Source organism: Lampetra planeri, chromosome 4 (genome assembly GCF_965212315.1).
Source record: "Lampetra planeri chromosome 4, kcLamPlan1.2.h2, whole genome shotgun sequence".
NCBI lineage: Eukaryota > Metazoa > Chordata > Hyperoartia > Petromyzontiformes > Petromyzontidae > Lampetra > Lampetra planeri.
The window spans coordinates 7168230-7181474 of record NC_136110.1 but is presented as its reverse complement, the minus strand read 5'-3'; the positions used below and the strand labels follow the sequence as shown (position 1 = coordinate 7181474).

The following is a 13245-nucleotide window of genomic DNA, read 5'->3' as shown; positions in this document are numbered from 1 at the left end:
AGGCGAGGGTCGTGTGGGTGCTCAAGTGGTGAAGAGAGCTATGTCCTCCACTGTGCGTGGCCTTCTCCTTATGGCTGATGTCGTTGATGTAGAGCAACAACTACACTGGTCAACAAAAAAAAGCATTTTTTTCTGGCCTGGACTTTTGCAGCTGTTCTAGACTAATTTCAGGGTGCCGATTCCAAATCTGAACTCAGATTTGCTCTATCACATCTCATTTTTATGCTATCGGCATACCCCATTTTCATTGATTTTACCCGAAATTAACTCTGTCACTTATGATTGCAAGTTGTTGTGAGTCAGTGACTGCTTTAGTGTTAAAATATGGTGCTGTATTTTAAAGATAGTGTGTTTATAATATCATTTTATGTAGATATCCACATTTATTTCATATTTTTCTTCAGCAGTTTTTATTGAAAAGGCATTTCAAACATGTGGACATTTCTAGCAGCCAAATACTCTAAATGCACGTTGGTCCTAAATGTGGAGGCAAAACTAGGGGGAAAATCCACGCGGCTGCGGGGAGGTAAACACCGCAAACTCCAAATACACAGGCGGCATTGTCAGGGTCGGTATGGAACCCTCGACCCCCAGCACACCAGGCGAGGCAGTACACATCTCGCCACCCGCGGCGCCCAAACAAATAAAATAAAAACGGAGCAGCCCCGGCTCGGCCTCGCCCCTCCTCATCGTCGCGCACACCCACCTCCTCCACCTCCTCCTCCTCCTCCTCCCCACGCCGTGGTCTGGCTGGGGCCGACCTGGTAGGAGTGCGCGCCGGGGCTGAGCGGCACGTTGAGCGAGTGGAGCGGCACGTTGTGCGAGTGGAGCGGCGTGCCGGGCATGGCGGGCACACGCGAGGGCCCCAGGCGCCGCTCCATGCTGCTCGACGTGGACACCTTGCGGTGCGCGGAGCCGCCGACGCCGCCGGACCCTGCGGGAGAACAACGCGAGAGGCGGCGCGCGGCGTCGGTGGACTTTTCTCATCTCGCTCGCACGCACGCACGCTCTATTTATATTTACGTGTGCGTCCGTGGATTTGTTACCGCGCAAGCAACAAAAAAACCCAACGATTCGGGGAAGTTTGGGCCTGTAGACCGGACAGCACGTGCGCTTATGGTGGACATTGCCCATTGGTGGACACTGGTAGCATTTGTCACCCCAGGTCGTATCTAGCAATTGCCTTGGGCTGATGGGTATTCCTGGTTCTTGTGGGAATTGAAGGGATGGTTTATCACACCATTTCCATTTGCTCTAGCGAAAACTATGAGCACACAATTGCAGGGCATGTCACCAACACTGAGCCACAAATGTGAATTGTAGATCCCAACGAACGTCACGCTTACGTGGGGGCAGCGAGGCCAGACTGGTGCTGCTGAAGTCACCTGCAAAAAGGAGAGCCATCACGATGCATTAGATTCGCATGCCAAAGTCAGTGATGTATTGTCAAGAATGAAATGCACGTTTGTGTTTTTCGTACAAAAAAAACGGAGGCGTGTCCAGGACATACGGTGTGAAAACGGTTCAACGTACGTACATGCAAAGCTGTATTGAGAATATATTATTCTTCAATTGCAAGATAGCTTCATTATCACATTTTACAGTCCACTTTTGATCATTTTTATCGCATAATCTCCCCACAGATGGCACAATTTATTGAATTATTCCACCCCCCCCCTTTAAATGTATGTAGCGCTCTCCAGCAGCCGAATGGATCAAGTGATATACCATTACCTGCAGAACAAAATTCATTTAAAACAATCGATTCTCACAAATGCATTACTTAATGCACGTGTAAGTCTATTATATATTAAGCCTAATATATTTTTTATCAACCAGGTGAGAACTCAAGAGACCAGGATGAGCCTCATTTGCTTTAATCTGCCAGTAGGGGGCAAGGATTTCTGCTGCTGTGCGTGGAATCCCATGGGAGTAATTTTGCAGTGTCATTTCCGAATTTCTGTCAATTCGGAACCTGTCTCTTTTTGCGAACGACGTCACGAGGTATCGTTACACCTTTGCCGACCACTGTGAAGCCGACGGCGCTTACGAGCATGGCCGTTTACACACCGCCGCAGTATTAACCAGGGCAACCGCTGGACTCGAACCGCGAGCCTCTTGCAACGAGCGGTGAACAGCGCGACTGCTGGCCCACGTCACCTCCCTCACGTATCGCGAGAGTACGAGTCAATGATTCGTAGCATCATTGGAGAGCGGGTTTATATAGAACGAGTGAAACTCGAGTCCAGGCCAGGGACAACGCGATCTGCCCCGTGTCTTATTTGCCACTTGTGCAAGTTGCGGATAATTGGGGCCACGTGAAAACCTGGCATTTTATGTGCGTTCTTCATCTCACGTCACCTCGCTACACCTGGAGTTATTGATAAACAATCCACGGGGCACACACAGATCCCGCTGTGTTGTTCCACAGTAAGCTCGGCGGTCTCATGGTCAGAAAATTAAAGTGCAAATAAATATGTTTTTAAGTTTATTTCTGATTCATCTCTTCGGTGCAGATAGTCGTACTGGAATTGTGTTATTTTTTTACCCATCTTACAAGGTGTTAATTAACTAAAATTAAAAGTTTATTTGACGCCACTTTTACATATAACCCTCGCCATCATCGTCACCGGTCATGATCAATCCACTGCTGGATGAATACAAAACTAAATCGAGTTGCTATGTGGGCGAGCATCTTTCTTTAACTCACACAGTAACTCAAAAGGTTAAAAGTGATGCTTTCATTTTCAGCCACGATATATCCACTGCTGGATGAATGCCTTCCCAAGCCGTCGCCATCTCTTTCCATCTTTGTGATACAACACACCCCATTGCAGTGTACCTGCTTCTCTAACTCAGGTGTCCTTTGACAAAGAGATCCGTCATCTCAATGAGCCCCTCAGCCGCTCATAAATACACTCGCCATCTGTCTGTTTTTGTCTTTGTTGGCTCGTGAACTTCAAGGGCGCTCGCTAAAAAAGCGGCACTTGCCCCAACAGTCTGTGAAGGCTATACGGGATGGCGGTGGGGGGTGGGGGGGGGGCTGGTGGGGATCTTTGTTGAATTTGGAACGCGCGGAAGCCGCTGAGACTCACCGTCGCGCGTGTGGCTCGGCCCGCCGTGCATTTGGGGTCCGGTGGCCTGGAACCCCATTGGGAAATCCCCGTGGAGGCCTGCGGAAGAGCGGGGGGGAGGGGTGGGGGGAGGAAAATAAATCGCACAACGCCACGATGATGGACGGAGACGGAATCCACCTGCGAGGGTCGCCCCGAAAGTACTGCCCCACTGGCAAGGGATTCGACTGCTCTCGTTTCACGATGCGCAGGGAACCGAGTCTGAACGGCGCTTTACGTTTGCCACGGCCGATGCCAAACAGAGGTGCCACAGGCTGCAGCGGCTACCATGGTGGGCAGCATAGGGCAGAATAATCCAATGTTGTGTTGTGCTGTGCTGATAAGCCACGTCCACGCTGCCCACTTTCACCAAGCCACCACACTACGAACCAGCGCGGTGAAGTACGGTCGAATAACAACCGAGTGGGAGGCGCACGGCTCGTCGAGGCCCTCATCCAGCAGTGGATGAGCAAAAGGGGGGGGGGGCCGTACTTGTGCGCTTAGGGCACGTGGAGTTTAACGTGCGATATACTGTTGCTGACAATCTTAACTGTGGTGTTAATCAAAAAACCATCACGAGGTCTGATGCGAGTAGCTATGGCAGCGTACGCGGGGTTGTTTTTGTGTGTGTGTGTCGAATCGAAGAGTGTTAGAAAGAGAAAAAAAATTGCGACCAATTTTTTGTTGTTGTTACCGTTGCCCGACTTTAGTAAGTGTGAAAATATTCGTCCGTCACTACCACCACCCCTAACACGCGGGTGTGAGCCCAAGCATTGCCGCGCGTGAAGTGGGGGTAGGAGCAGTGCAGGACTAAGCTAGTGTGGGGCCTGTAGTATATGTTATATAGGGGCCCTAAACTAAAAAAATACACGTAAATATTAAAACACAAATATTTTACTTGCATAGTAAAGTAATTGTATGTTTTCATTTGCTATACAGCCAGACAATACGACAAATCGCTACCCTTAAACACCCAGTCGTTCATAAAAGTTGAAGGCGGTATAGTACTATAGCAATGGAGCAAGTGCAGAATCACTGAACCGGAATTGGTAGCTTGAAAGCGTTTAGTGCGGGGCCCGTAGCTTGTGTAGCTACTTTTGCTACGAGGATAGTCCGGCGCTGGACATGAGTGCTTCTAAGGGAAACACAGCCCCACGGTGCAACTGGCAGCAATGATGTTTAAACACATTCCGAACATAGTTTATACCAGCGTCGCCATTTAAGATAATAGTTATGATTACAAAAATATTGATGTTTTATATATACGTGTGTGTGTTGGGGTATAGCGCCCAATGAGTGTACGTCACTCTTGTGTCAATCCGCTGCTGGATGAGGGCTTGCCTATGCCGTGCGGGCCACGAGGGCTATTTGACCGTGCTGCACCACGATGGTCAGTGTGGGTTTGTGAAAGCGGGTGGCGGCGGGGTCTCATAGCCGTAGGAGCACAGAAGTACGGTACAATTTAATGTTGCTGTTGTGCTACACCCTGCTGTCCACCACGAAGCATCCCTACGGCCTACGACACTGGTTTCGTTAACAGGGGTTGCCCTCTCCAAGAGGTATCCAGGCTCAGGCCTGCTTAGCTTCGGAGATCTGATGAGATCGGGCAAATTAAATGCTAATATTTTCAGCAACGGTCCTCTTTCTTTAGACACGGGTCTCTGTTTAAAAAAAAACCATTTAAATTGTCCCTTCAATTATCTCTTACCGAGTTATTAACTAATGGCCGACCGGCTTAGATTGGATATCTCTGAAATAACGATCATTTTACAAACACTTCAGCTCACTTTGTGCCAACTCGTGACAGCAGTTGGTTAAAGGACGTACAGAGAACTATGACCTTAAAAAGTTTTGCCGCCCAACAAATGTAACCTATTATTGGATACAAATTACGAACACCTAACACAATTGTTTGTTTCCGCCATCACTTGGCAGCCCCGTCGTCGCTGGAGGCTTCCCGTTCCAACGCGAGACTTATTTTTCAAGCATGAGCACAACCGAACGCGAGTTCGACAGGCGTGGTGAACTCCCACACATTTAGTGAGCTCCCCCCCCCATTTTAGAACGCGATTCACAAGGCGAGGGCTTCCTCGCCCAGGTGGTCCCGACTTGGGGGTTTGCAAACCCATAAACCTGTCACCCCCTTACCAGTGCCCTACCTCACAGAGGTCGCAAACGGGTTTTGATTCCTTACCCTTTTTTGATTCCCTACCCTACCCGTACCCGGCCAGGTACGGGTAGGGTACGGGTATCGGGTACCTGATTGCGACCTCTGGGATGAAGCCATGTTGCAGGCGCGGGTGGGTTTATTCTAGGAACTTGAATTGTGAGAAGAGACAAGACGTTGGGAAATGAGTGACAAACAGTTACTCACCAGTGACTCACGGCCTACCCGTACCCATACCCGGCCGCACCAGGGTCGCAAACGGGTACCCGTACCCGGCCGGGTACGGGTAGCTGGGTATCGGGTAGGGTACGGGTATCGGGTACCCGGTTGCAACCTCTGCTACCTAATTACAGACCTTATTGGTCACCCCGTGCCCATATAAATCTCAACGTTCATCCTACAAAGTCCCATCACAAGGGAAAAACACAAACAAATAGACAAAAAATATGTGCCCCAATTGAAACGGCTGTACGTCGAATGGACCTAAAAACTCAATATTCCCTGTACAAGAATACGTGGTAAACCGTGTGGGTTGACAGGTATGCAAACCCGTCGCGTTGGAGGCGTAGGTTGGTGGATCATGTGGACGTAGTTAACTCATTGCCACGTTTTGTTCTCCCACAACAAAACCTTGTTCAGGTGGTTGGTGGGTTAACGACATATTTATATTGACGCAATATTACCCTTTTTTCATTTCATTATTATGGATAATATTGGTCGCGAAAGCCTACGTGTTCAACTGACATGGATATTTGTGAAACTCCCAAACCCGCCGGGCGGCCAGAGGGCCTGGAGAGTACGGGACAGCAATGGATTCTCGAAGCGACCTTGTGTGTAGCTTTGACTGTGATCCCCGCGCAATGCGTGGCTTTTATCTATAAAATGTCCCCACATGCCAAACATTGACGAACGGACTTGGTCAAACATCTCAATGCAGGTCCCTTCTGAAAAAAAACTCCTGAAACTCAGTGACGCTTTCTTCGGTAAACAAAAGACATCAATTACCCCCCCACCCATTACACGTGTTCACAGGAGGCTTTGGTTCCACGAACCCCAAAGTACAACTCATGTGACCAGTTCAGATTTGGTTACACTTTTACCGTAACTACCATGGTCATTATTCTCGTGAACTTCACACCTTGATATCTCCAGTCATAAGTATGCATGTTGAACTTCTTTCACACCGTACGTAGCCAACCGTGCTCATCAGTCACGCCAAGGCATCCCTCTACCGGGTTGACCTTCACGTCTCATCCAGCCGGGGGCCTCCACCACATCACGGAACAAATAATTTCACTTCCTCCTCCAAACCGCTCGCTCTGCTCGACTTGGAACTCCCTCCCATCGTCCATTTTCCCTTACAATCGTTCTCCTATAACCTCGCTCAATTAGAGAAACACGTTCTTATCGGCTCCACTTGCATCCGTGCACTGATTTCATGGCTTTGGAGCACACCTGCCATCGTCATCATCATCACCGCCGACCATCGATGTAACCCTCCCCAAGCCATCGCCCATCCCTCTCAGTCCTGTGATGTAATAGTCCACTAAGCACTCGCACACGAGCTGATTTAATTGCCCGTCTCCTCGGCCGGGTTCAATCCCTCGACAGACACGCTCCGTTATTCCTGACCATCGGTCAACGTCCCTTCTAGCGGCAGGTCCTGCAACCTTGCTCAATGCAAGAAAAAGGCATTCGTTCTTGAGCTGCTGTCTGCTGTACCCTTGTGAATGCTCTAGGTTGCCAACTACTCTGTGTGACAGCCCACCGGGCTCACGTCCAGCAACTAAGATTTAAAAAAAAAATCAATAGAGATAAAACTAAACCAAATAATTTGTATGTTACCATCTAAGGCCCACTGAGCTACATAGCTCTCTTTCAAAAACGACCTGCCCACAAATGATAGCTCAACGAAGTCGCTTATCACGTGGAAATTTATCGCAGCTAAATTCTCCAAACGCGTGACGTTGATTTTAAAACGTGGAGGGCAAAAACGGAGGAACCGGAGAAAAATCCACGTGACCACGGGCAGAGAGAGAGAGAAACCGCAAACTCCAAACACACAGCAGGCGTCAGCGTCGGGATCGAACCCGCCACGTCCTGCATACCAGTCGAGGCAGTTGGCATCTCGCCACCCGCGTTCAACCCCAGGATACTGCACGGGCGAAGTTCCCGGCAGCGTCGTGACGCGGGGCGACGGCGCGGCCGTGAGAATGAGCCACGCTCGGGGGGCAAGGGGCGGCTCGCGGGTCCCCTCCGTATTTGATACGTACGTGCCCTGTGCAAATAAAGCGCGTGGACTCACCGCCTCCCGACTGGCTGGTGTAAGTCATCTTTTTAATGACGGTTTTCTGCTGGGGCAGCTGAGACAGGTCGCCTGCGTAAAGGACGAGAGAGCACATGGGGAGGGAGGGGGAGGGGGTTACGCGAGGGTAACACGAGGGTAACATCACCGATAACAACGCGGGATCCCGAACTTTGTTGGCCATCGTTGTTGCTTGATGTAGCGCCGAACGGAGGCGACCAAAAACAGGTCCCCGGAGCGACCACGGGGATTAAGAAGAGCTGTGGGACACAGCGAGGTTTCAGTCGCCGCTCAACGTTTTCCGAGGGGCAACTTCACAATGCCCTCGGCTCCCTAGGAATCGGAGGCGATCACTCGAGGACAAAGGAACGGCTGTCCACAGCAATCCTACAATGATTGTTTCCCACGTGAACAAGTTTTTTTTGTGTTTTAAATAAATGTCGGGTACAATGGAGGACACATTTAAAGGTGGGTGAGGTTTACTCCACTTTATTGTCCGCGAAAGTCACGCTGAGTTGTAGGGCCCGTTGTCAGGAGGGTCTGGCTGCTCCATTGGGTTTTTAATTTCAAGATGTTTTCAGGCAAGTCATGGTGAGTGTTTAGTATACAAGCGGAAGGAAACCGGAGCACCCGGAGAAAATCCACGTGCACGCAAGGGGGCAACACTCTATCCCCGTACAGATATCAAAAATATGTACTGTATGTACTGCATGTTGAACTTCTTTCGCACCGTACGTAGCCAATCGTGCCAATTGGAGGTGCGGGAAAAGGACACCAAACTAAACACAACAACAAGCAGTTATAAAGAAATGAGTTTTCAATCGAAATTTAAAAGTGCATCGCTCCAGTGGCTTCCTAATTTCGGAAGGAAGAGCGTTCCAGACGGCCGCAGAAGCGCATCTGAAATCGCGATCGCTCGCGTCTTGTACTGCCTTATCCTGGCGAGGGAGGGTGCGGCACCTTCCCGACGCCCATGGGGAAGAGAGTTCCACAGCCCATCTGTGTGGTGATCCACCACCACCAGAGATGGGATGTTGGCGAGTGGCGTGCCACGATTTACATCCCGGAACAATCGTTCCGGGATTTAAACCTTGCCGGGTAGTGCACGCTTCCCAGACAAGCGACAACTGAGTTTACACCGGGGTGTTTAATAAGCGAGCGCACAGATCAGTCGGCTTTAGTGGAAGCGATGTTTGCTTAAGTCACGCCAAGTGTCGCGTACATGGTTCGACAGCATCTCTGGGCGTCGCACACAAAGTTGTGAATAACAACACACATCCCCGCACCCACCACCCAACTCAGGGAAGTAAGTGCAAAATAATAATAGTGGCGAGTCGCAATAAAAACAACGTGCACTTGTGATACTGCACCACCGCACAATGTCCGTTCGCTCTCGCGGAGAGAGAGAAAGTGAGGATGTATCTACGTTGAACTTCCTTCACACCGTACGTAGCCAATCGTGCTAATCGGAGGTGCCGGAGGAAGGACAGCAAACTACGAACACAAAAACCTCTCCTCAAGGAATGAGTTTTCAATGTGGATTTTAAAAAGTGCAGAGGCGCGTGGAGGCACCACGGACATTGCGGGGAAAGCAGCAGTAGCAGCCATACGATGAGTCGGTGACAAATGCCACTCCCCTCTTCCTGTTCCCCAAGCTCTGCGGTTCTCTATCTATCTATGTCAAGGTGTTGTCGTCCAATTGACGAGCGTTGACGTGCCTGCTCGCGTCAATGTGTGAACGGTAAAGTGTTGAGCGTTTTACCTTCACCGGAGCCATAGCCCAGGTCTATGGTGTGGTCGGTCTTGACTGGGCTTGGATTCAGCAATGATTCTGTTGGGCAAAGTGACAACACGTCGTTATCCTGTCAGTATTATACCAACAAAGAGCCAAACAGTGATATAATGCAACACGTGATTTTTTTTATTTAAGACAAATTTGAATTGCGCAACCTAATTTTGTCCCAAGCGTTGTCACATTTCACGTTGTAAGTTACACGGAAGTACCGTGTCTGCGACATGCGGTCGGTTCCGTTAGAGTTTACGCTTCCTGCATGTCGCTGAATTGTCGACGGTAGCTTTTTTTTTACAGGGCGGAGAAGCGGCGGCTCGGTGGTTTAGGGCAGCGACGCACCGAATCCAGCGACCTGCGATCAGTTCACGCCGCGAAAATTCACAAATCCGCAGCGAGCAGCGCGTCAGTGAAGGGTCAGAATGAGAATCTTTATTTAGCCTGCAAGGAGGAATCCGATGAGCTATGAAGCTCTTTTTGACAGATGTCCAGTATGGGAGAGTCGGCAAGTTACAACAGCAAACGATGCAAAAAAAACCGATAGGAGTGCAAAAGAGAGAGAGAGAGAAAAAAAAGCTAAGGAGCGTAAGTTACTAAATAAAAATACATTAATTCTACAAGTCCGATTGATCAAGCTCGGGCAAGGCAGCAAACAAAGCAACAGCAACAACACAGTCCCAGACCACACCAGCATAACACCACACAGCAGCAGTCCCTCAATAAAATGTCACGTTAACATCGGACGAAGTCTGTTCCCCACGCCCTCGCTCGCCATGCCGTACCTAAAACTCTTTCCAGATCTGCCATGTCCGTGCAGCGATCGGCCTCTCGCTTGCTGCTGTCAGAACAACTCTCCCTTGCTTCGTGCGACTCCCAGCAGCTTAAGGCAATCGCAAGATCTGAAAAAAAGGAGGTAAAGTAAGCAAGCAGAGGTAGGTCATTCTAGATTTGAAGCTTTCGTGACTGCAAGGATTCGTACTCTTAGTTATTTCGGTAAAGTCACGTAGGTAAAAAATGAAATAAAAATTAATAAAATAATAAAATAAAAATCACGACGTTTCGGAGGCAACACAAGTCTCCGTCATCAGGTGGATTCAATCCATGTTGGACCAAGTCCTCAATTATTGTTAGGGTGTCAGGCACTGGAACTTTGGTAAACAGAGATACTACATCAAAAGTGACGAGGATATCATCAGGAGATAGCAGAGGTGGGACAAAGTCATTGTTATGCAAGTCCAAGTCGAGTCGCAAGTCATCAAATTCATGACTCGAGTCTGACTCGAGTCCAAGTCACATGACTCGAGTCCACATCTCATAGGTGGGACAAAGTCATTGTTATGCAAGTCCAAGTCGAGTCGCAAGTCATCAAATTCATGACTCGAGTCTGACTCGAGTCCAAGTCACATGACTCGAGTCCACACCTCTGGGAGATAGTACCATGTCCTTGACCATAGAGACTAATTGGGTTGAGTTGAGTACTGCCGAAGGCATAAGAGCATCACGCAAACTCCGATCATCTTCGCAAGCGGCGACTTGTGGCTGGCCATCGAACAAAGACGGCCACTGCGTCACGACGCTTTCAGATGCGCTTCTGCGACCGTCTGGAACGTCTCTGCATTCCGATATTAGGAAGCCGCCGGAGCTATGGCCTTTTAAATCTAGATTGAAAACGCATTCCATCAGAACAGATTTGCGTGTTCGCAGTTTGTTGTTCTTCCCCAGCGCGTCCGATTAGCACGGTTCGGCTACGTACGGTGCGAAGGAAGTTCCACGTGCATGCAGATGGAATACGCGATTTTAGTTCAACTGATGCGTCTGCCACTCGGCAACAGCGAGCGTCGTTTGCGTTGATGTAAAAGCAAATAAACACGGCGTGCGCAGTGACCCGGTCAGTCAAACACAGTCGTGCGATTTTAACAGAAACGAATTAATAATATTAAGAATAATATTTGTTATATATATTTGTAAAGCACCTTTCTTACCCGAGTCTCAAAGCGCTGCGCAAAGAAAAACTAGATTCACAAATATGAACACATTCCAAACAAAATACAATCAAAGCTGATAATAGCAATATTAAGTACACTCACAACATACACGAAATTAATAACTACGATACAATATTGTCCAATATAGTTACGTCGGTACAAGTCTGATGAAGGTAAAGACTTGATATAGAAATGTTCGCTACTCGGCACATGCGAGCACGTATTAGCACGGTTGGTTCATGCATGGCTATGTACGGTGCAAAATAAGTTCAACATACATATGCAGTAAACTGGATAACATCCACAGGAATGTGGCCACAACAATCTATCGATGGTTCATGCATGCAGCATAGCAGAGTTTAAGATGGCAAGGATTCAACTCTACAATTCAATCTGCCCAGACGAATGTAGTGAAAACCAATCATTACATTTGCACACGATGAAGAACAATTGCTCAAATTTTTTGCATCCATTTCTTAACTGTAAAATTATCAATTTAGTATTTTGTGTATGCTACATAAGCACAGCTAAAACAATGTAATTTCTGAAAAGTGACCCTTTCTTGTAAGTATTATCCTATATGCATAAAGAAAAACTTAACGGGATAACATTCGACAATCTTTGACACTGGACATGTCAAATGAAAAAAAATCATTATAAATCAAAACTCTCATCAAGATATTTCACAATTCCTCTATTGGCTTTTAAACCCAAATAGCACAATTATGCAACCGTATGAATTCACGAAAAATATTCGTGGAAAAACGTTTTAACAAATGTCTTTAAACGCACAAATAATAGTAAATTAACATTTAATATACTTTAAATGTTAACACGACAGATTTGAGACACATGCAACAGTGCACTCCTCTAATCGAGTCCATTTCATGCTGGATTAAAATCCCCCCACGTTAAAGCCGATGGGCATTTAAAAAATAGACAAAGACCGAACCTGCAATAAAGTGTCACACACACGGGCAGCGAACCGAGCGAGAGGCCGTACGCAACCCGGACCCAGCGATCAATCCCGTCACACACACGGGGTACCAGGGGGTCTACCCCCCCACTTCACGCCACCACCCCCTCTCTCAATCTGTACTCACGAAATCTCCGTCGCACTTGCCCGTCGCGCAACGCGTGTTCTGGCAGCTCGAAGCAAACCGCCCCGTACTTAAGACTTCGTGCGATTGACGCGGTCGTACAGTCAGCGCGGAGGAATGCACGCGTGTTGCACAGGTGTGTGGTGGGGGGCGGGGGGGGGCAGCCACAGGTACGCACCTGAGCTTTCCGCAGGAGCTGCCCGGGCAGGCACGAGGGGCAACGTTGGCGGAGGTACAGGTGGTACACTCCCTCTCACCGGAAAAGGGAAAGTGCACAAATAAGGACTTGTGTGTGTGGCGAGTTTGAATTTGTGTGTGCGCACCGAGGGGAGATGTGGAGTTGCCGTTGGGCTGGGCTGGGGTTAATGGGGGTGGCGTGGGCCGGGGGTGGCTGTGGGTGGCTGTGAGTGGACGGGTGGGAAAGGGAGTGGCAGGTCTCTTCTCTGGAATTGGGCTCAAAAACTTCGGTGACCTTCCCACCGCGTTTGATGGAGATGCTGTTTTTGTTTAAAAGCGGTTCGCGTGGCAACGACGGAGCCAAACACGTAGAGTCTGTTCTTTGGTTGTTTTTTTAAAAGAGGCCAAGTTTCAGATAGGACATATATCACTTTGGGACAAATATTACCGGTATTGACTTGATCACAATTCCTGTCAATGCCAGCAAGATAAAAACAAACCATTCTTGAACCAGGTGAGAATGTAAGAGATCAGGATGAATTTCATTTCCAAGATGTTTCCGGATTTCCAGTTTACTCGGTTTAATTTGAATAAGTACCGTTGATTCCA

General features: G+C 48.6%; 1 protein-coding gene across 1 annotated transcript in view; it reads right to left on the bottom strand.

The window, feature by feature from the left end:
• Nucleotides 1–12596, bottom strand: part of LOC144717633 (uncharacterized) — a 53011-nt gene extending 40415 nt beyond the window's left edge. Inside the window, exons 1-7 of the mRNA XM_078593147.1 lie at nucleotides 12463–12596; nucleotides 10157–10273; nucleotides 9348–9416; nucleotides 7586–7657; nucleotides 3096–3173; nucleotides 1347–1385; nucleotides 707–934 (exon numbers count right to left, since the gene is read on the bottom strand). Coding sequence (XP_078449273.1) covers nucleotides 707–934; nucleotides 1347–1385; nucleotides 3096–3173; nucleotides 7586–7657; nucleotides 9348–9416; nucleotides 10157–10181 — 511 coding nt within the window. The 5' untranslated portion in view covers nucleotides 10182–10273; nucleotides 12463–12596. The remainder of the gene's footprint in view (nucleotides 1–706; nucleotides 935–1346; nucleotides 1386–3095; nucleotides 3174–7585; nucleotides 7658–9347; nucleotides 9417–10156; nucleotides 10274–12462) is intronic.
• Nucleotides 12597–13245: the final 649 nt, after the last annotated feature.